The following is a 27,610-nucleotide window of genomic DNA, read 5'->3' as shown; positions in this document are numbered from 1 at the left end:
TAAGGATTTATAGTAGTCTCCAAATGTGTGCATTATATTTTTATGGTCAATGATTTTGTCTCCGTTTGTGTTGGTGATTGCATTGTGAACTTCCTGCTTGTGGATTTGATGAGCTAAGATTTTGTAAGTTTTCTCTCCATGTTCATGAAGGGGTGGGGAGACTAAGGGGGGGATAGAAAGAGAGCAAGCTATCTCTAATCTATCCTTTTAATCCTTATAAGTGCCAACGTAACAATAGGCTTCATGGCAATAACTTGGGGAAAATTTTAAATTATGGTTAAAGCTGTCTTATTTTCAGTTAAGACTACAAAATGACAACAAAAGTTCAGAAGCAATGTCTCCAAGACCGGACAGTTAACTTTGTGAGCTGGAATGTTAAAGGGCTGAATCACGAATTAAAGAGAAAATGTATTCTCTCACTTAACAGGTCTAAACATTAAAATTGTATTTTTACATGAGACCCACTTACTAAGTAAGGATCAGTTTTGGCTGCACGAAGACTGAACTGGCCAAATGTTCCATTCCAGCTTTATAAAGAAAACTAGAGGTGTTTTAATTCTTATGCATAGAACAGTCTCATTTGTAGTATCAGATGTAGTATCTGATCCTGAAGTGAGATATGCGATTGTCATAGGTAATTTATTTAACTGTAAAGTGATTTTGATAAATATTTATGCACCCAATGTCGATGATAGGGAATTCATGCAAAATGTATTTGCATCCATTCCCAATGTGAACACTCATAAAATTATAATGGCTGGGGACTTTAATGATGTTTTAAATCCAGATCTAGATAGATCTCCTGCCACAGGGGTGATGACATCTAACACTGCAAAGACAATTACATCGTTTGTAACTGACCATATCAGTCCCCTAGAGATTTCTAAACCCAAACTCAAGAGCATATTCCTTCTATTCTACTCATTTTGCAGATGGAGTCTTAATCCACTTATTAGCAGACAAGAACTGTACAGAATTCATCCATCCATCCATCCATTATCCAACCCGCTGAATCCGAACACAGGGTCACGGGGGTCTGCTGGAGCCAATCCCAGCCAACACAGGGCACAAGGCAGGGAACCAATCCTGGGCAGGGTGCCAACCCACCGCAGGACACACACAAACACACCCACACACCAAGCACACACTAGGGCCAATTTAGAATCGCCAGTCCACCTAACCTGCATGTCTTTGGATTGTGGGAGGAAACCGGAGCGCCCGGAGGAAACCCACGCAGACACGGGGAGAACATGCAAACTCCACGCAGGGAGGACCCGGGAAGCGAACCCGGGTCCCCAGGTCTCCCAACTGCGAGGCAGCAGCGCTACCCACTGCGCCACCGTGCCGCCCGTACAGAATTCATATCCAAACCAATCAATTTTTATATATATGTATATATACAAATGTATCCTTAGAGGTTTCTACAGGAACACTCTAGGAAACCCTGAAGGCCTTCTTAAGAGTAAATCTTTCCCACAGAAACATATTGCAAACCAAGAAGGCATCGGAGCTAATCAACGAAATTACTAGAATAGATCAAGAACATGCCAGGTGTCCAAGTGAGGCACTTCATTGGTATACACCCCTTTCTTTACAAAGGACACCCAGAAATCTTTTATGACCAAGCAGTCAGTCAGTTTTACATCTTATCAGAAGGACGGCACCATTTTTATAGTGCAGTGTCCCCATCACTGCACTGGGCATTGGGATCCACATTCAGACCACAGTCAAATATCCCTTGCTGGCCTCACCAACACCACTTCCAGCAGCAACCCAAGCTTTTCCAAGATGGTCTCCTATCCAAGTACTAGCTGGGTCGAACATGCTTGGCTTCAGGTGGATGACCTGTTCTGAAGTGCATGTGGTACGGCTGCTGTACAATACCCTCTAGATATCAAACAAATATTAGTGAAAGAGACAAGTGGTTTTTATGGTTTTTCAAATAATTTTCTACTTTAGCAAAGTAGATATTAACTTTATACTTGAACCAAAGTTATATAAGAAACAAATCGGCAGTTTTATTTGAGGAAACATTATGGACCTAAAGTAGCAGTTACAGGCAGCAAATTGCAATTAGTCCAATTTAGACCAAATGTAAACCCAAGGGCAGAGAACTGCAGTGTCTCCCCCCAGGTCTCTAATGTGTTTTGGAAATTGATTTCCCAGAATGGCTACACTACAGTCTAACAAGGCTTAAATGTTGCAGGTCATAATATTGGAATGATGGTTATACAGTACAATAACTCTAAATGTATTATTATATGAAACTACATCAATATACAAACACCATTTATAATAAAAAAAGGGAAAAAAAAGGGAAAAAAAAGGGAGGGGTCCACACATGAATTGTTTTACTTGAATTTCATACTTAACATAAAAAAAAAGAAATCAAAATTTAAAATAGTATTAACATATTGCCAGAGCTCTTACTGAATGTATAATAAAGGGGAAAAGGGCGCAAAAATTAAGGGACTGAACTAATGAACCATGCTTGGCTAATTAATTTCCACCACTAACACATTACATGACTTTGACCTAGTTTCTAGATGAATGTGTTATTTCTTTAATATTATTTCCACAACACTTACAAATATTGTGTAAATACAGAGAAACTGACTCTACCATAAATTGAATTGCATTTGTTGATGTTCTTCAGTTAAGCAAAGTCAATTTGTCCTCCATCTACTTGGGAAAATCATTGCATTGGACATAAATGTAGATAAGCAAGCATGTAACAATAACTGGATTTAGCAGGTGTGATAAAACAGTAGATAACCTAGCTTAATGAAATGAGTATCTTTGGCACAGTTTACTGAATACATAAAAAGACAAAACAGACAACATGAAGAAAAATGAAGACAGAAACGCAAAAATATAAATAGTGATAGTCAAATATAAAAATGGCAGTAATGGGAATTTAAACTGTATAAAAATAACCCACCCTGTGCACATCCTGCCTGCGTGGACGAATACTAGCAGGGGTTCTCTGCCTGCTCCTTATTGGCTCTCGTTTCTCAAGTATCAGTTCGGACTTCTCCTCTGTTAAGATAGTAAGAGATCAATGTGCAAAGTTAACAAGAGTTCAAACAAGTATTGGCAAAACTTGTCAAGTATACAGAACAAAATGGATAACTACTTAAAGTCTGACAAATACTGAAAGATTAAACAATTTCAGATGGTGCTAAATTCTTAAATGTAAAACTTTGATTTAAAGCAATATCATTTAGAGATGTATGCAGCAGACAAACTCTTTTGTTGTTTTTGTAAAGTGTAATAAAAAGACCCACACTCCCAACAGATGCTAATATAGACGTGTTAACAGCTTTAAGAGTTCTGTGGCTTTTATGAAATTTTGCCAACCAAGGTTTTCACATTCATAGGCAAATTTCAAATATATTCAAAAGGAATATTTCTAAAGGTATTTCTAAACAGGATACCATAAGCGCAACTTTACATCAAGATGATTTACTTCACACAAAGGAACTCTATCACATAGTTTGAGAATATAATGTACACGAATAAAACATAAATTTTCATTTATTATCTATACTGCCCACTAGGGGTGGGCGATCTTTCCAAAAATCTTATCACAATCCTTTTAACACAAAATCACGATCCACAATCTGAATTTCAATGTGGCATACACTTAAGGGAATATCCAGATTCAAACTTAAGTAGAGATGCACAATAATATTGGATTTCTATCTGTATCGGCAGATAATGGGTTAAAATAATTTTATCGGCCTTGGACTGATGACTAAATTGGGCCGATAATTTGAACCGATATTGATGACGCATTCACTGTGTTCCAGATGTGCCAGACGTTTAGGCGACGCTGGGCTACTGTGCAAAAATGTGTGCGGTGTGGAAGTTTTTCAAAGTGAGTGAGAGTGACATAAAATATGCAATTTGCAACACTTGTTCGACTAATGTTTTGCGCGGAGGGACCAAAGTGCGAAATTTCAATACCACCAACTTAATTACACACTTGAAGACACGCCATCCTGACAAATATACAGAATTCCTCAGAGCAAAAGAGGAGAATCCTGCGCCACTGTGAACAAAATCAAAAACTGCAGTTGTTCAACGTGTTGATCAGTTACTTGAAAAAAATCAAAGAAATTTGATAAAGATAACCCTAAAGCTCAAACAATTACTGCAAAGATGACGGAATTTATTGCTCTGGACGATCAGCCATTTTCTGTTGTAGAAGATACGGTCGCCATTATTTTTCTGATATAGCGCTTCCAGAGTTACATACGATTGTCGAAAGTCATGTGCACAAACTCCTTGCTGAAGATGTCACAGCCATAAGCTTTACCACTGATATATGGACATCTGATATGAGAGCTATTAGTATGCTTAGTTTAACTGCTCAGTGGATCGACTGCAAGTTTGAATTGCAGAAAGCAATCTTGTACGCCCAAGAAAGCTCTGGATCACACACGGGTGCTGCACTCTCTGTAACGTTTAAAAGAATGTTTGAAACATGGAAAATACCCATGGATAATGTTCATGTAGTATTACACGAGACAATGCACACAACGTTGCAAAGGCTATGGAGGAATGCGGGATCCCAAGTTTGCCATGTATGGCTCATACTTTACAGCTTTCCGTGAACGATGGTGTACTATCCCAGCGCAGCGTCTCGGATACAATAGCGATCGGCAGAAAAATAGTCGGTCACTTTAAGCATTCACAATTAGCCAACTCGCATCTCAAAACTATACAAACTGAACTTGCTATGCAGCCAAAAATGCTTCAGCAAGACGTTTCGACTAGATGGAACAGCACATTCTATATGCTGCAAAGCTTGCTGGAGCAGAAAAGAGCCCTTGGGGCTTATGCCTCCGATTTTGAGTTACCTGCAACTCTAACGCCTAATCAGTGGGGTTTGATCGTGAACATAATCACACTCCTTGCTCCATTTAAACAACTGACAAAAGAAATTTGCCAGTCTGAAGCCTTGGCATCTAACGTTATTCCCTCAGTTAATGCTTTAAAATGACTGTTGACTAAAAGCGCTCATACTGACTTCAGAGTCAAAACCAGTAAAAGCGCTCTCTTGGAGGCTGGAAACAATTGTTTCATTGAGATTTACACAGAATCCATGTATTGTGTTGCCACTATTGTAGACCCAAGATACAAAGACCGCTATTTCTATGCACATGTAAAATCACTGGCACTCAAAATGTTGCAAGCTCAGATGGAACTTGCATCGAACAAAATGCAAACAACTGAATCACAGATAGATGGTCCACAACAGAAAAGGGCCAAGATAAATGACGAGGTGGCATGCACTCTCTTCGAAATGTACAACGAAATTCTTGAAAACACATTGATGCCTCAGGAAAACAACCAGATGACAACAGAGGGGAGTTATTAAAAAAAAAAAAAAAAGCACCTCTGTTGATATCATTACAACATTGTTTTAAGTAAATAACTAGGGCTGTCGGATCAAATATCACTATTCTAACATAATTCGAATGTATAAAAAATCTTAGAAGGCAAGACAGAAAAACGGAAATCGAATGTAAAAGAGCGGTTGTTGGTTTTACCTCGCACTAACTTTGGCTTCATGTTACTTAAGATGTGCTGGACACTATTGTGGGATTTTACAGATCTGTTTTTGCACGTAACTTTTTAGGATCAGCCTATACGTGTTTCTAAATTGTTAACCCATATTGTTATTAGTCATTAGTTAAACGGTTGGCATCTTCTGTGTTAAACACACCCATTTTGAAGATCGCTAGTTTTCATCAAGCGACTGAGCCAACTATAGCCTATGCTTCTTTGCTTCATATTTTTGTTCAGTGCATGTTCACTAAATAGTTTCATAAATAAAAAAAATGTAAAACTAGTTTGTTTGTTACTTTGAAAAATGCTGTCTGCTAATAATTGATTATAATACACAAAATACTTAAAATACCTCAACAAAGTAACATTTAATACACTTGTTTCATTTGTAAAACACTTAAAGGGTCACAATGCTTCAGTTTATTTACTGTAAAAAATAGACACAGGGATATAAGGTCCTCTGGCCTCTAGGGAAAAAAAAAGAAAAAAATGACTGCATTTACTTTGTTTGAGCAATCACTGACAATTTTGTTTGTCTTTAGAAAGTGCCAGTGCGGTTCATGTCTTATTTCTCTTTGCGTTGCTTTTTGTGGGAGTGCCAATCACATTCATGGAAGCCACTGTTTCACCCGAGTCTCTTAAGCAATAATGAGCAACTTGTAAGCAAATCATTATCTACAACAGGGGTGCCCAATGCGTCGATCACGATCAACCGGTAGATCGCAAAGGTAGTGCAGGTAGATCGCGTTGCATTCAAAAAAAAAATTTTTTAAACGTTAGTCTATCACAGCATTTCTCAACCATTAAGTATTTGCGACCCGAGTTTTCATCGTGCCCCCCCCCCCCCAACGTTTTTTTTTTGAAAGGAGCCCACTAATACCAATTTGTTCTTTTTTAATTAATGATATATCATAGATGCATATTTTATTATACTTACTTAACTTTTATCGACATTTATCTAACTCTATATTTATTTTTTTAGTATCAGAATGTAGTTTAAGTTAGGGGTGGGCGGTATGACCAAAATTCTATATCACTGTATTTTTCTAAATTATCCCGGTTTCACAGTATTCGACGGTATTTTTTTCCCCATGCATGAGTGGATGTTAACCACATTTTCCACTGCAATTACTGGCTAAGAATAACCTATTCCACTGTCAAGAGTATTGTACACTGTACAAAAAAAAAACATTTTAATGTGCACACAATTATTAATACAGTTTTGCATTGCCCCATAAAGTGATAGTTTTTAAGGGGGTGGCACTAATGGAGAAGGTATCACATTGCATGACAGATGCAGTCAAAATATAGAACCTTTTTATTGAACAAATTTTGCAAAAACAAACTATAATTTTGACAACATATTTTCAACCATACAAAGAGGCTTTTAGACTTAGTAAAATATCCAGAAGTGCTTGTCAAAAATTGTATTGCACCGAATATGTCTTAGAAAAGGAATAAATTGTACATTTTTTTTGTAAACCAACTACACTTTCTGTTAATGTTAACAATCTCTGTCCACTGACACGTTAAAGTGACTTTTTAAACAACTTTATCATCATTAAACTGCATAATATTTAAACTAATAAATAATAACAATAAAATAAATAATAGTATTATTACTGATAGTTGCACTATTGCTTCAAGACTTCAAGCCCAGGTGCATTACACAGTATTCACCAAATTAAAATAAAATAAAACAAGTGCAACTTGGTGATGACATCTTTACCAACTGAACCATCATTTAGGCAAACTGCATTAATATGGACCTTGCTTCAAGCTAAGCTATACTGGGAAGAAAAAAACAAACTATATGTCGAGAACAAAATCAACATTTCCACTTTATTCTCGCCATTTATGTTGAGATTAAAGTCGACATTTCCACTTTATTCTCATAGTTTACTTCATAATTAAAGTAGAATGTCGTAAACTAAACTTCTTCCTAAAATCAATGTTTAATCAATTACTTAATTTATCCTGTCATAAATTAATGCAGCACATTAAATGCTTTGTGTTACGTTCCCTGACCCTGTGATTAATCACTACGCTTCTTAAACTGACTTCCTCCGCACTAAGAGAAGACAGCGATCACCATACAGAATCCATTCACTTCATGATATTCCTGCTTTCTGAAAATTTAGAATGCTAAGATAAATACTTGATATCATTTTCATGATGAAATGCATTAAAGCAGGTATTACACATGCACGGTAGTGAGGCGGTAGTGCTGCTCCCTCGCAGTAAGGGGTCCCCAGGTGTATGTTCAGTGTAGAGAACTTTATGGCAGGTGTGACGAGGCTCCAACAAACTGGATGTATGAATAGCTATCGCACAGGTTTAACTTAAATATTGTGTAAATGTTGGGTTTGTGATCTGCTGGTCGGAGACACGAACACAGAATTCAATGCATGTTCTTCTGAGCGGGTTATCTTTATTGCATGCATGCTGTCTCTATCTGACATAGGCTACTAAAACCCCAGTTCCTATCCTTCCTTTTTCTTTCACCACATAACCAATCACCACACGATAAACGTCTTTGTGAAATTAAAACTAGTTATAAACTTAACCCACAGAGTGTTCAGAACTTTAAAAATATCTTCGTTATACATGTTTAATTATGCCATCCATTCAGAGTTGCGCCCATCTCTGAACGAGTCGCCAGCACATCGAAGGATGAATACAAGCAAAACATACACTAGCAGGGTCAATATAGCACAACAAAACCCCACATCCTACATGACTTTGAAAGGAAACTGAAGCGCCGAGTAAACCCACCAGAAAAACATGCAAATGCAAGGCAAGCACGCCGCCGTGCCCCCATATGAGTAATGCATGCTTTAATGCATTTCACCATGAAAATTATATTAAGTATTTACTTTAGCATCCATATTACTAACTGAGAATGCTAAACCGGATGGACGCAGGGACATCCAGCCATGGGCCGTGGCCACAAAAGACGTACTGCGCAGGCGCCCCTCAAACCCCCCCCCCCCCCCCAAGCAACGGAAACCGGCCGGATGGAATGCAACGTAAACGCACAAAGCCATTGCACACGAAACGGGACACACACAAAGAAGAGGATTGAGACCCACGACACCCAAAGCCCCCCTCCAGTAACTGAAATAAGACATGAGGCCACGCGCCCCTAGAACCCCAAAAACAAAGGAGTCACACCCACGACACACAAACACCCCTTCCACTAACAGAAATAAAAACTCAGGCAACAAGCCCCCAGCACACAAAAAAAAACAAGCCGCGAGCGCCACACAAAGCCCATTGGACACGAAACGGGACAGACTACGGACATAGCACGCGAAACGTACACAAAAAGGACGATTCAGACCCACGACCACACTAACGATTGCGCCAGTTAGCTGACAACGCTTTCAATAATAAGTCCACTTTTCATGAAAGTTCATTGGGATTAATGAATGTCATTTGCAATCATTGTCATTCACTTCACTTCCCTGAAGAAACAAATGGCAATACAAGTAATGAATTTACACGTTGTTGTCAAAAAAGTCAAATTACACTGCCTGCTTTACATTCATATCCTACATATCTACAGAAGCTTCTAACTAACGAAGTACCTGAAAGTAAAAACTTTATGAACTGCATTACATCCTACAATAGTTCATTTGATTTTGCATCTACCGGAGTAAAGATCAGGTCACCAAAAGGCTATGACCCATACTGCTTTCGCGTATGTGGACAAATATTACATCGCATTGGAACAGTGCACCCTGAAACAAATCAAGAACGCAAATATGCACAAATCACGTCGGCACCTACAAAGCGCTTCTGAAACCGCGGAAGACAAAATGTCTCGGCTCCAAAAACACATGTCACTCCTTATTCCAAATACCGGTCCCAATCACAGAAACATCGGTATCCACTATGACAATGCACAGTAACAATGCACGTAACATCCGTCTTGCCACACTATTAATTATAGATGAATGTACAATGGCATCCACTCACTTACTCAACACCATTGATAAACTTCTACAAACGTTGATGAATAATAATATTCCCTTTGCGGGAAAGGTACTTTTATTAGGAGGAGATTTTAGACAGTGCTTAACTATTACTCCACTTACAATGCGCTCAGCTATTGTTCAGTCCACCTTAAAATACGCGGACAATTGGCATTGCGTTGATGAATAATAATATTCCCTTTGGAGGAAAGGTACTTTTATTAGGAGTAGATTTTAGACAGTGCTTACCTATTGCTCCACATGCCATGCGCTCAGCTATTATTCAGTCCACCTTAAAATACGCGACGACGTCATACATACACAACAAGAGACCGAACTACAATACATATACAGGCGCGAGACCTGATTGGTGATAATACGAAGAAACGAACAGTGAGTTCGATCCTACTTATTACTTATCCATATTCCTAACGATAATGATCAAACAAGTCATCAATTCATGATCACGGATACAAAACTAGACGGCTCGAGTAACGGGACCACAAACACGAACCCGCATCAAAAAAAAAAACTTCACCTCGGCGCGCTTCTAAAACCGCGGAACAAAAAATGTTACGCGAACAATTGGCATTGCTTTCTAAAGATACACTTGGTACAAAACATGCGATTTCCAGATCCCGAATATAACAATTGGTTATTACAACTAGAACATTGTACACTCACCAATACAGATGGACTTCACCCAGATATTATTACAATTCCTCAACCCTTCATCTGCGACGACTTACTTACAGAGATATTTGGAACAGCGGTCTCATTAGACCAAATGCCCCTTTTAACACAACGAAGTATATTATGTCCAAAAAATATTACTGTTGATCACATTAATAACCAGGTCATTTCATTACTTCCTGGAGAGTCACACCTCTTTCTAAGCTCTGACAAAGTTGACTCTGATGACGACAATGACCATCTTCATTTCCCCTTAGCATATTTGAACACTATTAACCCAGCCGGATTACCACAACACAGTCTTAGCCTTAAAAACGGAACAATACTCATGCTATTAAGAAACCTTAACACTAAATAGGGTTTATGCAATGGTACACGTTTAGTCGTCTACACCATAACACACAATGTTATTCAAGCAACAGTTCTTACATGATCACATGCTAACAATACTGTTCTAATTCCTAGAATTGACCTTACAAGTTCTGACCTGGAATTACCTTTTACACTTAAACGGAAACAATTCCCCATTAAACCTGCCTTTGCCATGACCATCAACAAATCACAAGGACAAACCATGCACAAGGTTGGCATCTACCTATCTGAGCCCGTTTTTGTACATGGACAACTTTATGTGGCCTTCTCACAACTTCGACGTTCATCTGACGTTAAAGTTAAGGTCATAAATGCTCCATGCCAAGGAAAACTCATTCAAGGACAAGACACCATCTTTACTACTAATGTTGTTTACAAAGAAATTTTCCAATAAACCTTTACACTGTGCCAAACACTTTATTGTTTGCTTCCTATCTGCATCATCTACACCTTCACACTGTGCTATATCTCATTCATACATCACGCTCTTTGTAATTTCCCAACACCAGGGGTTGGCGAGCGAAGCCCCCTAGTTCTAAATGTTCAGAGAGAAGGAAGATCATGAAGTGAATGTATTCTTGACTACAGATCGCTGCCGGCGCCTCCTCTTAGTGCAAGAAGAAGCCAGTTTAAGAATCACTTAACACAAAGCATTTAATGTGCTATATAACTTATGACGGGGTTTGAGAAAATCTAGTAAATTAAATATTCATTTTACGATGAAGTTTAGTTTACGATGTTCTACTTTAATGACAAATTACGAGAATAAAGTCAACATGTCGACTTTAATCTTGACATAAACGGCGAGAATAAAGTCAACATGTCGTCACACTATTACACAGTACCCAGGTACATTACACTGTATTGAAAACAAGTAAAACAAGTACAACTTGGCTTGCAGTATTATCCAGTAGTATAAAAACAGTATTTACACATCTGACCTTTTAAAACTAAAGTATCTCCAGACTCTCTGTCCATTTTCACCGTGCAGCATTCCTATGCTACCGCCCACTATTTTGGTGGTGTAGCAGTGAAAAAGAGCCCTAGTGCAACAAATCTGTGTTTAGCGGTGTAGCAGTGAAAAAGGTCCCCACTTGAACAGTTTCTCGCTGCGCCACGTTCCAAACGTCGTTTAAGCAATTTAAACCGGTGTTGCGGTATAAGAAAAATCCATATCATAAAAAAAAATAAAAAACGGTTTTTGGTATGAACCGGTATACCGCCCAGCACTAGTTTAAGTTAATTTGTTTCGGTTTCAATAGATGTATTTTTCATATTTTCGATTCTTGTTTTCTTTTTTTCACATCTTCGCGCCCCCCTTTTTGTTACTTTGCACCCCCATAGGGGGGCCCGCCCCACAGTTTGAGAACCAATGGTCTATCATATATCCTCCCTATGGCATTTGCCACTTGATTGACATACAGGACGGCCAGTCTGAGATCTCTTTTCCTAACACACTGGTCATCCCGCACGCATGATCAAATGCACGAGCTACAGCAAAACTCCGGCTGTGATCTAGTTAGCCTTCCAATTTATATCGACTAAAGAAGGGATTTTAAAAAAATTGTTTGGGAAGGGTATGGGCCAGATGTGGAATTGGAAGAGTATTTTTTTTCTCACAATGTCACAATCGAAGTGCGTTTGTCTGATCTGTCAATCTATCATTGCTATTCCAAAGAAGGAAAATGTGGAAAGGCACTTTCGAACTGTTCATAAAAACTACGAAACTGACTTTCTTCCAAAAAGCGATCCGAGAAAGAGAAAGGAGAGGGAACTAAAATCACAGTTAAATCGGACAGCCGTCATTTTTCACATTCAGCTGAAGTCTGGAGCTCATGGACAGTTCTGGAACTTGCAGAGAAAAAGTACCCAAACATGAGGAAATGTGCTACGTCCTTGACTGCATTATTCGGCTGTACTTATTTATGTGAGTCAGCCTTTTCCCACATGAAGATTATTAAATCCAAATACTGTAGTGACCATAAATGTATTGAATTGTTATTGTGCCATAGGGGTTATTCAGTTATGCAAGGTACAACAACATATATTTTATGTATACTCAATATATATATATAGAGCTTTTTTAATGTAGGTAGATCACTTCGACCTGGTCATTTTAAAAGTAGCTTGCAAGCCGAAAAAGTGTGGGCACCCTTGATCGACAGTGAAAAGCAAAAATATTAATAATAAAATGTTTCAAAAAACAGCAAAGACAATGCAGACATGCATTCAATTCAAATGCCATATACTTATTTTTATTGTAAGGATTCTAATCTTAATCTGACAGCCCTGGTAAAAGCCAAAATGCAGATCTATCTTTTAGATATGAAAGATGACACAGAATATAATACTGTATATGTATGCATGCTACTCGGCAGGTGCAGGGATTTCTTTCTGAAGCACCAATCCAGAGGAATGAAAATCCACTGAAATACTGGAACAACAACTGGAGTTGGTTTCCTACCATTGCCAAAGTAGCACGCAAGTTCCTGTCAGCCCCATATACTAGTGTGGACAGTGAGAGATTATTCAGTTTGGCTTCTAATGTGATCAACGAAAAGAGAAACAGAATTTCCTGCGACAAGGCAGAGATGCTCTTGTTCGTTAAGAAAAACCTCCCCATCGTGCTTAAAAAATAGAAAAGAATGATAAGCCTCCAGAAAAAAAGTTCTTTATTTCTTTACTGTTGTACGCTTTTCTGTTTTTTAAAATTATAGATTGGTTAGATTTATTCCATCAAAAAGAAAGAAAAAAATTGTGGTATTTAACACTGCAGACTGTAAAACAAAGGATCAGATAGCCAGCCAAATGTGGTTGAGCAGAAGCCATTTTAATGATTGTAAATAATCTGCAAAAGTTGTTATTCTTAAGTGGTATTGCTTATTATTTCATTGTACATTTTACTATTTTTTTCAGTTATCATTTTTTCGATTATTGTTGAATTTGTTGTATTTGTTCCATTAAAAAGAAAGAAAAGTGTTATTTAAAGCAACAACCTGCAAAACTGTTTCCCATATAACCAACAGGTAGCCAGCCAAATGTGTGGCAGATATCATTTGTTTTTAATGTGGTGTGCAAAATTGTTATACAAATATATGTTCACTTTGTCTGTAATTCTTGTCCAGACAGATCAAGTCTCATTTTTCTCTGTATCTTATAAATATGTATATCGGCATCGGCAGATAAGTACATAGACATTATCGGATATCGGCATCGGCCCAAAATTCCCATATCAGTGCATCCCTATAAAGACCCAAGTTACACTTTATTTTAAACTAGACATTAAGCCCGTTACAATAACAGGCGTTAGAACAGTAGTCCATAAACATTAGTAGGAACAGTCAATATTAAATGGCAAGGGACCTTTTACCTCATTAAATTTTTTCCGTAATTTTCTCTGACAGTAATACTGGCTTTGCTGTCCGTAATATGCGTTTAATTTTCTGTCACAACAGTGGGCAATCAGCAGATTCTCCCCAGCAACTGATTTAATGTGCGCGAAAATAAATCTATTTTTAAAAGTCATTGTATTGCAGTATCATGAAAATTTGTATATTTAGGAAAACCCCTTCAACGACTGACACTTTACACTTTCCCGGGCCAAGCTTCTTAATTGCAAATCTGACATCCTCAGAGTGAACACTTGTACAACAATGGGGAAGCTGGTCTCCGCGTCTCAGTACCCGATTGGATTTTTCGTGTTTTATGTTTTAGTTCTTACCTCATTTACCGAAATCCGATTGGAACGGCTGCGTGATATTTTTTAAGTCCCGCCCTTTCTGTCTTGTGTGACGTGTCAGGCGACCTTTGAAGCATCTACTTTGAAGCATCGCACCATGCCCTGCGCATGCGCACTTCACCAGAAGACACACACACACACGGACACTGGACGCACACAGGGGTTTTATTAAAGAGGATATGAAAGTTGAATTTAAATTGTGAACAGATTACATACGAAAATAATTCTACAAATAATAAAATGTAAAGAAGGGTAATTTTCAAATTCTGACACTTTCAAACATGAACATTCTTTAAAAAATTGTAATTACCAGCTAACAGATAACATAACCAATATAAATAAGTGCACTTTTCAAATTTTGTCAGTTTCATACAACATTAAAAATTTTGCAGTTTTAGCTTCAGTTTGAAGTTGGGATCAACAGCCACATAATCATAAAACAGATTTTAAAAAAAATGTATTTAAATGTAAACAAAAGTGCAAGATGACTGTTTCACAATCATTCTAAGTAGTAAAATTAAAAGCTACAATTAGAGGTAGAAAGGTATATGATGAGGTAGAAACAGGTGAAGAATCAAATGTCCAGTACCTTTCATTTTAAATACAGGTACAAACAACTTCTCTATGCTATTAAACTAGCTAGCTAAACTCCAAGCACTTTAGTTTTATATTTTAAACATGAAAGATTAGGTTGACATTGTGTTTACATTAGATGTAATGATTTTCTGCTTACAGTGATAGGTTTTTGGCAAGGAAAAATCAATTGATCCACTTTTGACGTGTGACAATATTGCCACCTGTGCTGAACATTCTGATGGTGCACTGGTCACTGGGATACAAAGATATTTTTTTGCCAGGCATCCAGACACAGCTCAAATGTTCGACTAGACCACAAGTCACTTGTCGTTGCAAAAAATTTGCCGTTCTTTAAATGCTTTGCAACCCTCTGTCAGCAATCGCTATACATATGCGGAATGGCCATATCAGAAAAATATTTGCGACTTGGAAGATCATATCTCGCATCTAAAGTGTGCATCAGTTTCTTAAAACCCATGTTGTCTACAGCTTTGAATGGTACCATATCCTTAGCTAGGTAGAATGTGACCACCTCAGTCACCTCTTTCCATCGTTTCCTGCTTTTATCATATTTTTTCGAATGCTCTAATGCAGGGGTGTCCAGCCTTTTTTCCCCTGAGAGCTACTTTTACAAAATGAAAATGGCCGAGAGCTACTCATGTTTTCTAACGTTTATTCTCATAGCTTATTTCAACCCAAACAAACGGAATAAGCTTGTTTTGCCTGAACATTTACAAAATGTTGGTGTCCACAACTCACATTTTGCATTAACACACCACAAAAAAAATTTAGTTCACCTGCAAGTCCTTTTTGTATGTCACACTACTGAATTAAAACATGAATACTGTCAAAACAAAACAATGCAATTACAAATACACAGATATTACTTCTTCATTTGTCATTTTGTTCCATGTCACTGTTTCACTTCACAGGACTATTCACATGTCCAGTTGCATGTGTGATGCGTTTTTTAGTTAGTCAGATGACTGGCACTGCATGGAGTCAAAAAGAGAGATGTATGGTGGAGGGTAGCCACTTAGGTTCACTCTTATGGAGTCATTTAAATGTTCATCTGTCAGCCTTGTTCTGAACTTTGATTCTGAACTTCCTTTCCTCACTTACTTGCCAGATTCGGGGGGTGTACCTTAATTCCGTTTAGCTAGCAAACAAGAGAACAATTGAATTCAACTTTAATATTTAAAATAAACTTACTTAGGTCTTGATGAGTTTCAGTCCGGATATTCTCTTAAGTGTATGCCACATTGAAAAACATGATTCACAATCTGAATTGCAATCTGTGATATGATTTTTGGAAAGATTGCCCACCCCTAATTTGGCTAATCAAGTTTTCATATTCATGTAGGATTCATTAACCCTAATGCGGCAGTCAATGACAACCGTTTATGCTTTGCGACCATGCAAGAAACAGTCTCGGCATGTTCCTTCAGGTGTCTCCGTTTAAGATGATTAAATATATCTGTTGTATTGCCTCCCGAAGTGCCGCCCGTTGTCCGATAAATTTTACATATAAAACTTTGCTTTGTGCAGTATCTGACTGTGCATAGCCGAACCACTGCCACACTACTGCCATGCTGCTTGCGCACTACAAACTGTTTTTAACTTTTTCATACAAGAGAGCCGTGGTGGGGATACGTGATATAATTTGGCCAATCACAACGGGAAATCATTCTGTTGGTTTGTGAGCTTGGCACGGATCCATTAGTATTGAGTATGAGAAGAATATAAAAGATCACGATCTGTACGATTCTCTTGACAATTAGATTGTGATCGATCTTAAAGACGGTCATAATCTAAAATTGTCAGACCGTGCACCCCTACTACGCACTGTTAAACTTATTTTTTGTGTCGGACTAACCTTGTAATATAGCCGACTCACTCTCCAAAACCGGCAGCTACACCACCAAGACACATGGCCTGCCAAGTTGAGGACGTTTGACCAGACAAGCCGTACTTCTTCCAAATAAACTTTCCCCATATATTAATAATACTAAAAAAAGAAATGAACAAACGCCAAACAATATCAATACTATATAACACATATTATATCAAGATCTAGATATATATCTAGATCTAGATATATATCTAGATATATATATATATATATATACACAGTGGAACCTCGGGTCACGAACGTCTCTGAACACGTACAAATCGGGTTACAACCAAAAAGTTTGCCAAACTTTTGCATCTGTTCACGACCACACACTCTGGTGACGAACAAGCCAGTTTCCCTTTCAGTTCGTACACGCCGATGATTTCCGCAAGTGTTCAGTCTCTCCCTGTGCATTCGCTGGGAACTCTTTGTGCTCTATTTCATTTCCCTTCTGGTTTGTACACGCCGGTGATTTCCGCACGTGTTCAGTCTCTCCCTGTGTAGTACACATTGGTCCAGATCTAATTATGCAATTTTCATTACACTATAACTTAAGTTTATTACATAGAAAATCACCCGAAAAATCCCGGACCATTGAGAAGTGTGCGAACTGACAACATGAAGAATCGTCTTCGCACCAAACTGGAATCGTCCCCGCATAAATCAAGGTCATGCAGATGATCTGGAGCTGCAAAATTAGATCTGGACCGCATCGCGCAGAGGGACTTTGTGGTAAAGTGGATCCACAGCTCACGTCAAGAGGCTAGTTTTAAAATAAATAATCGCGGCGTTACAGCTGCCACGTCCCCTACATAAATAGAAGCGCGAGGCGGCTAAAGGGAGGAAAAAGAAAAGAAAAGAAAGATAGAGGTTGCGGAGTGAGGAAGTAAGCAGGAAGCAGTGTGGAAAGAACCGGTGTGAGTGAGCGAGCGCATGCTCGCAGGCAGGCAACAGGACAGTGAGCCCAAGCAGGGGTGTTTGGATCAAGGAGCTGGAGTGACCAAAAGGACGACGTCTGGCCGCATAAGGCCAAGAAGGTAGCGGGTGTCATCAGTTAAAGAATGCACCGGGCTTGTTTTTAAAGAGACTGCTTCCAGCATTGTTTTAACCTCTTATTTAATGAATACGTTTTTCTATTGGATTTTAACCTCCACTTTTGTTTTTATGGGATTATTTATTTATTGAAGGATTCTGAAAGCACTGCACTTTACTTAATTTGGACTTTGTTTTTGATTGTTGATTTGTTGATTTTAATAAAAGCATTTGGCACTTTTTGCACCATCCCCTTGCTCCAGTGTAGTGCCTCACTGTCGTGGTCATCGGTAACATTACCGACGGTGACGGGTTTAAGGGCTCCCAGAAGCGAGATAGGAGCATGCAGCGAACCCGCATTGTCACAGACTTTACCTCAAATCTGTAATAATCTCTCCACCCAGTTCCTCCTCACTTCCTTCATGCCAGAACTCGACTCATGCAAGGTTAGTTTTCTTGGTTGTTTATGGTTAGTTTTTGTATAAATTGCAGATTTTTCAAATGTTCATTTTTTCCCTGTGCTTAAAACTCATAAGAAAAAAAAAAAAAAAGTGTTTACAGCGAGCCGTTCGTAAGGCTATAGCGTGAACTCTTGCAATGTAGTTTTCTCTGTTCAAGGTTTTCTCAGTGTTATTCATGTTTTTTACATTTAGTTTACTATTACACTGTGAATTCTATGGTATAATTAACTATTTTGGTGCTTAAAAATCTTTAAAAAAATATATATATATTTACATACAGTTCGTATGGTCCGGAACGGATGAATTGTATTTACATACAATCCTATGGGGGGGAAATTACTTCAGGTCATGACTAAATTGGGTTGATTTTTGGAACGAATTACAGCCGTGACCTGAGGTTCCACTCTCTCTCTATAAAACTTCGCACATGTTTCTCAATAATCTACTAAAAATATTGTGGGGTGAAATCAACCATAACCCACCCCCTTCTGGGTAGGCTGGGGGGTGATTTTGAGCTCATGTATGCATGTTATCATCCACTTGAAACTCTGAACAACCATCAGAGGTCATAATGGAGGTGACTGCCAGCATTCTTTATGTTTGAGCACCACCACACCGCTGTTGCTTTTTAAATTAAATAGAGTTCTATGTGTGCAAGTGTGTGTGTGTATGTCCGACCGACCCGGAAGTGAGACAAAGTCGGGGTGAGGGCTCCAGCTCCTAGAATACGCAAGCGAGGCCAGCACACCAGCAAAAGGAAACCTCCTAAGAAAGACAGTTGCTTAACTGCTAATGCACAAACAATGCAAGCACATCAGCAACACGAATCCTCATAGCAGAAAGATGCCCAGAGTAGTTCTGATGATTTCAATACTTTCTAGGATCGGCTTACACAGTTAGTATATAGCAGGCGACTGCCAGCATTCTTTATGTTTGAGCACCACCGCGCCCCTGTTGCTTTTCAAATTAAATAGAGTTGGCCAGTACTGAGCGTCAACTGGATGATGACATACATACATGACCGCAAAACAAGCACATTAGTGAGTCTTTATTGTTTGTTAATTTATTTTTAATGTTGTGTTTTTTTTAATTATGTTTTTCTCAAACAATTAAAAAAAAACAAAAAACCAAACACTTTACTTTCCTCCCGGAACAATGCTGGGTATTTCAGCTAGTATATAGCATTCATAGTCTGAATCACAATCTGATTTTATGGGTGGTTACCTACCAGGTAATGTATATGGTTGGTCTGCAAGTTGGCAAACATCCGTCACGCCCTCTCAGTTGCGAGAAGCAGATCATAGAATGTAACATAGTTTACTGTCAAATAATGCAAAGAGTATGCGACAAGTGTTTCGACGTCCGAGGTCAGATAGTGATTCAAACTACAAATGCTAAGAATGTAATAAATAAATGAACCACATGCCGTGGCGCAGTGTAATGGGGCTTCGCCTCTGACGCTGATGTCCGAGATTCAATGTACGTGAGGGGTGCAGTGGAGTGTGTAGGCCTGATAAGCCCAAATAAGGGAGAAACACGTGTCGCGTACTCTTTGCATTATTTGACAGTAAACGATGTACATTACATACATACATATATACACACACACATACACATTATATATATGTATAGTGCATCCGTAAAGTATTCACAGCGCATCACTTTTTCCACATTTTGTTATGTTACAGCCTTATTCCAAAATGGATTAAGTTCTACAGAATTCTACACACAACACCCCATAATGACAATGTGAAAAAAGTTTGAAGTTTTTGCAAATTTATTAAAAATAAAAAAAATTGAGAAATCACATGTACATAAGTATTCACGGCCTTTGCCATGAAGCTCAAAATTAAGCTCAGGTGCATCCTTGTTTCCCCTGATCATCCTTGAGGTGTTTCTGCAACTTAATTGGAGTCCACCTGTGGTAAATTCAGTTGATTGGACATGATTTGGAAAGGCACACACCTGTCTATATAAGGTCCCACAGTTGACAGTTCATGTCAGAGCACAAACCAAGCATGAAGTCAAAGGAATTGTCTGTAGACCTCTGAGACAGGATTATCTCGAGGCACAAATCTGGGGAAGGTTACAGAAAAATTTCTGCTGCTTTGAAGGTCCCAATGAGCACAGTGGCCTCCATCATCTGTAAGTGGAAGAAGTTCGAAACCACCAGGACTCTTCCTAGAGCTGGCCAGCCATCTAAACTGAGCGATCGGGGGAGAAGGACCTTAGTCAGGGAGGTGACCAAGAACCCGATGGTCACTCTGTTAGAGCTCCAGAGGTCCTCTGTGGAGAGAGGAGAACCTTCCAGAAGGACAACCATCTCTGCAGCAATCCACCAATCAGGCCTGTATGGTAGAGTGGCCAGACGGAAGCCACTCCTTAGTAAAAGGCACATGGCAGCCCACCTGGAGTTTGCCAAAAGACACCGGAAGGACTCTCAGACCATGAGAAAGAAAATTCTCTGGTCTGATGAGACAAAGATTGAACTTTTTGGTGTGAATGCCAGGCGTCACATTTGGAGGAAACCAGGCACCGCTCATCACCAGGCCAATACCATCCCTACAGTGAAGCATGGTGGTGGCAGCATCATGCTGTGGGGATGTTTTTTAGCGGCAGGAACTGGGGACAAGTCAGGATAAAGGGAAAGATGACTGAAGCAATGTACAGAGACATCCTGGATGAAAACCTGCTCCAGAGCGCTCTTGACCTCAGACTGGGGCGACGGTTCATCTTTCAGCAGGACAACGACCCTAAGCACACAGCCAAGATATCAAAGGAGTGGCTTCAGGACAACTCTGTGAATGTCCTTGAGTGGCCCAGCCAGAGCCCAGACTTGAATCCGATTGAACATCTCTGGAGAGATCTTAAAATGGCAGTGCACCGACGCTTCCCATCCAACCTGATGGAGCTTGAGAGGTGCTGCAAAAAGGAATGGGCGAAACTGGCCAAGGATAGGTGTGCCAAGCTTGTGGCATCATATTCAAAAAGACTTGAGGCTATAATTGCTGCCAAAGGTGCATCGACAAAGTATTGAGCAAAGGCTGTGAATACTTATGTACATGTGATTTCTCAGTTTTTTTATTTTTAATAAATTTGCAAAAACCTCAAGTAAACTTTTTTCATGTTGTCATTATGGGGTGTTGTGTGTAGAATTCTGAGGAAAAAAACGAACTTAATCCATTTTGGAATAAGGCTGTAACATAACAAAAATGTGGAAAAAGTGATGCGCTGTGAATACTTTCCGGATGCACTGTATACACATATATATCCTTCTTTCGGCTGCTCCCGTTAGGGGTTGCCACAGAGGATCATCTTCTTCCATACCTTTCTGTCCTCTGCATCTTGCTCTAATACACCCATCACCTGCACGTCCTCTCTGACCACATCCTTAAACTTTCGCTTAGGTCTTCCTCTTTTCCTCTTCCCTGGCAGCTCTATCCTTAGCATCTCTCCTCTGCACATGTCCAAACCAACGCAATCTCGCCTCTCTGACTGTTTCCCAACCATACAAATTGTGTTGACCCTGTAATGTGCTCATTTCTAATCCTATCCATCCTTGTCACACCCAGTGCAAATCTTAACATCTTTAACTCTGCTACCTCCAGCTCTGTTTCCTGCTTTCTGGTCAGTGCCACTGTCTCCAACCCATATAACATAGCTGGTCTCACTACCATCATGTAGACCAGCTGTGCGCAACCTGCGGCCGTACGGCCGCATGCGGCCGTGGGCAAGGACTTTGGCGGCCGTGGACGTGTATATTAAAGTGTACGTAATGGCGGCCGTGCAGGTGTAGGGTCTCTGGACTCCAGCGAGTAAGGGGTCTCAACGCCGCGGAATCTTTGTCGGCCGGGTCGGTATGGTGACGCCGAAAGCCGATTTGGACTCTGGGGTCTATAGACTCCTGCAAGTGTAGAATCTCAAACACCGCAGAACCTTCCTTAGCCGGGTCGGTATGTTGACCAAAATGTTGCCCTTTATATATTCATCGAGGCCTAGGGACTCTCGAGCTTACTCCGCATTTCCTGGGAGAAATGGGGTGAGATGGTGCAGCGTGGATAAACAAATGGAAGTAGCATTCGATGTAGCACTGCCATCTCCTAATGGTCTCCAGCGAGTCCCCTGACTTTGCAAGTCTGTCTGCAAACATGCAAGAGCAAGGAAGCCATTAATGGCGATGTTTTCCAAACTTCCTGAAACAATTGCTGTAAAGGTTTTTTGTCCTATATGATGTTTCGTAGACATTTTTTTACATATGTAGACCAGTAAATTGAATATTGTCAGATATATCATACTCTGTTTTAATGTGTAATCTGTAAATTTTTACATAAATCATAAAACATTATTAAGTTTACTTGGACTTACTGGCGGCCGTTATTAAAGTAAAAAGTCTGTAGTGCGGCCGTCAATAGCGGAAAGGTTGCGCATGCCTGATGTAGACCTTCCCTTTCACTTTTGCTGATTACATTACATAATATTATCTATATATATATAATTCACTAAGTCCATGGCAAGCAAGATGCACGTAAGATAGAGCCACATCCGCCAACCAACAATTCACTAAGCAGCCGACCATGGCACGCAAGACAGAGACCATGGGATACGCATGACAGAGCCGCGTCACCAACGAAGACTTGCTACACCTTAATGAACAAGTACCGAAACGTATCCCTACTGACGAAGTAGCTTTCACCAGCGTTGACTCCATCGTCACAGACGATCCTGCAGATCAAGTTTCATTCCCTGAAGAATTTCTTAACAGTCTTACTCCTACTGCCATGCCTCCGCATAAACTCAAAATTAAAATAGGTTCAGTCGTCATGCTTCTCAGAAACCTCATGCCAGCAAGAAGTCTCTGTGATGGCACTAGACTGACTATTACCAGCATTCACCGCAATTTACTGGAGTGTAAAACTATCGCAGCTCCTACCTCACAAACTGTCCTTATTCCCCGGATATCCCTGACCCCATCAGATTCAAATTTGCCTTTTACTTTTACACGCAGACAATTTCCTGTTAAATTGGCCTTTGCGATGACAATAAGGCACAGGGACAAACTTTCAAAACGATATGCCTGTATCTGCCAAAACCAGTTTTCAGTCACGGACAATTGTATGTTGCTCTCTCCAGAGTTCCATCTTTTCATTCACTCACAGTTGTATCCTCAAACCCACCCCATTTGGACAACTGTGTCATTCAGGAAGTGTTCAACCATCAATAAATAATTATGCGGCGTATGTTACACCGCGGGTTGGCTAGTATGTATATTATATATAATCACACCCCAACCAACCCCAGACATAACATTCAACCCCAAAAGTGTCCGGCAGAAAGTAATACTAAAAAGAAAAGATGCAGCACAAATATTCAATACAAACCCTCCCTTGACCCCACAGTGAACACGAACTCACTAAGGGCTCGTTTATACTTCACGCTCAGAACGCGTATGCACCCACATCATGGCTGCCACACGTTCAGAGCATTCATTTGATGCATCCTCTGAGCAGGTCCTAAGAAATTAACGCAACGCGTGCACGCAGTGTGCTAAAAGTGGGAATGTGACGTCAAGAGTCTCTGTTTACTATCTACATGTGACAGAAAGCCGCTTCATGGATCCTACGAGATCTGTGTTCGCGCTTCGATATTTGATAAATGGTTCGATGTGGTGAAGCAAAATGAAGAAGACATACAGATGTATTCGTGGTACTTTTATATTCAAGCGTTGCATATTCCCGATCGTAATGACACGATACATTTTAAAAGTCTCACATACTGTCTTCTGTGCCGTCTTTTTTTCTAGGGCTTCCATCAAGTCCTGACAGCAGCAATCGCCACACAGAACACATTAAAATGTATGATATTCCAACTCTCTGCACATTTAGAATCCTTAGATTTATACTTGATATCACTTTCATGATGAAATGCATTAAAGTATGTATGTTACATTTTACAGATAACTCGGTAATTTCGTATAAATAATGAATACTGTTAATTACACACATGGGGGTCACACAGTGGCGGAGCGTTAGCGCTGCGGTCTTGCAGGGAGTCATGTCGCTGATATTCCCTGCCTGGAGTTTACATGTTTTCCTGCCGGGTTTCCTCCCAAAGATATGCAGATTTGGTTACACTAAAATGACGCTAGTATATGTGAGTGCTTGCATTCACCTTGCGATGAGCTGATGCCTCGTCCGGGGATTATTTCTTTTTCGTGCCCAATGCGTACATGAAATGGACAAATCCCTGGACTGATGGATTTAATCATTAAACATCCATTTCAGAGATATTGCGGTAAGATGTCATCGGAATTTATTGGGTGTTCCAGGCAATTCGCAACACAGCGAAGCTGAACCTGTTCTCACCGTCATATCATCTTGCACTGCCACCTGGTGGATTCCTCCAGATGTACGCAAAGTACATGCTCAAGTATAAACACTACAACGCTTGTGTAGCAGGAGCGTCTGCTGCAGCATGCGTCGTGTGAAGTATAAACCCGGCCTAAGACACACAGAAAGCATGAAACGTACATAAGCTTTAATGGAAAACGGATAATGTTTGTAAACCTGGTTCAGTGGAAAAATAGTTCTACGGAAATTACACGGATAATGATGGCTTGCTCCTCTCCCCAAACAACAAGAGACAGTCTCACCATGCTTGTTCTCAGTACATGGCGTAATCCAGAACCCTGGGGTTTTGCGGTGCAAAGATGTTGTTGTCAGGCATTGAAAGTGGCAGGTAGACAAAGGTGTGAATGATTTGAATCTGTGTTTTCTCCTGCCTTTGTAATGAAATGGACGTCTAGTAGAACGCAAATTTTTTTTTCCTCTCTGTCCTTCCGTTTAAATAGCAAATGATCAGATGCAGGTGATGGAATTGACAGGAACAATTATCGTGAGGGGCCACAGTTCCACAGTGTTATCCTTCTCCACATTGTTTCCAGGGGAGCATATTTACATAGACACACACGCCACGTAAACCGGACAATGCTACAAAAGACGGGACTCAACACAAAATACATTTACTACAACCTTCCACTGTTCTGCCAGAGGATGTAAAATCAGGTCAAGTATCTTATATATAAACATCTACGTGTGGAAGTGTGTCTGTCTGTCTTTTTATCCAGCCCAGAAGTGCAAGGTGGCCCAGAAGTGCAAGGCCACAACATGAAGCTCAAACAGCCGGCAAGTCGGCAGAAGACAGAAGTACAAGGCTACAGCATGAAGCTGAAAGAAAGCGACTCTGTCGCCAAGGTGAAACTGCCAAGGAAAGACACACTCGAAAGAAACTCGCTTAGCTACCGATAGACAAGGGGGGCAAGCACGCCTGCAAAACAAAACCACCGACTCTGCATTTCAAATTTTTTTCCTGACAATTTCAATAGTTTCTAGGAGCCCAAGGTTTTTACAGCATGGGCTTACACAGCTAGTATTATATAAAAGGGATGGGCAAGTGCTATAGTGATTTTTTTTTAAATTTTTTTATTTAGCAGATTCTTTCATGCAAAGCTATGCGTAAAATCATACATAAAGTACATCTGAGCAATTAACAGGAAACTATAAAGTAAAATTAGTAGGACATTCAATTAAAAAAAAAAAAAAGAGCACACATTAAGCTTAGTAATAAAATTGGTCAAAAAGTTGATGATATTTAAGGGAGTCAGTCCATTACAGTGCATCCGGAAAGTATTCACAGCGCATCAATTTTTCCACATTTTGTTATGTTACAGCCTTATTCCAAAATGGATTGAATTCATTTTTTTTCCTCAGAATTCTACACACAACACCCCATAATGACAACGTGAAAAAAGTTTGAGGTTTTTGCAAATTTATTAAAAATAAAAAAATTGAGAAAGCACATGTACATATGTATTCACAGCCTTTGCCGTGAAGCTCGAAATTGAGCTCAGGTGCATCCTGTTTCCCCTGATCATTCTTGAGATGTTTCGGCAGCTTAATAGGAGTCCACCTGTGGTAAATTCAGTTGACTGGACATGATTTGGAAAGGCACACACCGGTCTATATAAGGTCCCACAGTTGACAGTTCATGTCAGAGCACAAACCAAGCATGAAGTCAAAGGAATTGTCTGTAGACCCCCGAGACAGGATTGTCTCGAGGCGCATATCTGGGGAAGGTTACAGAAAAATTTCTGCTGCTTTGAAGGTCCCAATGAGCACAGTGGCCTCCATCATCCGTAAGTGGAAGAAGTTCGAAACCACCAGGCCTCTTCCTAGAGCTGGCTGGCCATCTAAACTGAGCAATCGGGGGAGAAGGGCCTTGGTCAGGGAGGTGGTGGTGGCAGCATCATGCTGTGGGGATGTTTTTCAGCGGCAGGAAGTGGGAGACTAGTCAGGATAAAGGGAAAGATGACTGAAGCAATGTACAGAGACATCCTGGATGAAAAACCTGCTCCAGAGCGCTCTTGACCTCAGACTGGGGCGACGGTTCATCTTTCAGCAGGACAACGACCCTAAGCACACAGCCAAGATATCAAAGGAGTGGCTTCAGGACATCTCTCTGAATGTCCTTGAGTGGCCCAGCCAGAGCCCAGACTTGAATCCGATTGAACATCTCTGGAGAGATCTTAAAATGGCTGTGCACCGACGCTTCCCATTCAACCTGATGGAGCTTGAGAGGTGCTGCAAAGAGGAATGGGCGAAACTGGCCAAGGATAGGTGTGCCAAGCTTGTGGCATCATATTCAAAAAGACTTGAGGCTGTAATTGCTGCCAAAGGTGCATCGACAAAGTATTGAGCAAAGGCTGTGAATACTTATGTACATGTGCTTTCTCAATTTTTTTATTTTTAATAAATTTGCAAAAATCTCAAGTAAACTTTTTTTCACATTGTCATTATGGGGTGTTGTGTGTAGAATTCTGAGGAAAAAAATGAATTTAATCCATTTTGGAATAAGGCTGTAACATAACAAAATGTGGAAAAAGTGATGCGCTGTGAATACTTTCGGGATGCACTGATTATGTCCAACTGCAAGCTGCAGTATTCACACATATCCTTCAAGTAACAGTGCATTAACTATGAGTGCTAAAAAAAAAAAAGCAGATACAGAACACCACATGATTATTTTCACTTCCAATGGTTTTTCAATACAAAGTTTTCATATTATTTACATCAATGCAATGACATAACACATAAGGGGACAAAGAGTTTCATGCACCCTGTATATTAATAGATGAAGCACTGAGAATTGTATCTACACTTGAATTTATTCAAAACAGATATATTTTTAACATGAACATTTAAAATTTTTGTTATTGGTTTAGACAACAGTTCTA

At 39.7% G+C, this 27,610-nt stretch overlaps 1 protein-coding gene across 6 annotated transcripts in view; it reads right to left on the bottom strand.

The window, feature by feature from the left end:
* LOC114653668 (lamina-associated polypeptide 2-like) overlaps window positions 1-27,610 on the bottom strand; it is a 119,371-nt gene that overhangs the window by 56,398 nt on the left and 35,363 nt on the right. For all 6 annotated transcript variants that reach the window (XM_028804156.2, XM_051920082.1, XM_051920084.1 and 3 more), the window contains exon 4: window positions 2,942-3,039. In XM_028804156.2, the coding sequence (XP_028659989.2) occupies window positions 2,942-3,039 (98 nt within the window). The remainder of the gene's footprint in view (window positions 1-2,941; window positions 3,040-27,610) is intronic.

Source organism: Erpetoichthys calabaricus, chromosome 1 (genome assembly GCF_900747795.2).
Source record: "Erpetoichthys calabaricus chromosome 1, fErpCal1.3, whole genome shotgun sequence".
NCBI classification, from domain to species: Eukaryota; Metazoa; Chordata; class Cladistia; order Polypteriformes; family Polypteridae; genus Erpetoichthys; species Erpetoichthys calabaricus.
Note: the sequence above shows the minus strand (reverse complement) of the source record. Positions and strands in the feature narration are given on the sequence as shown.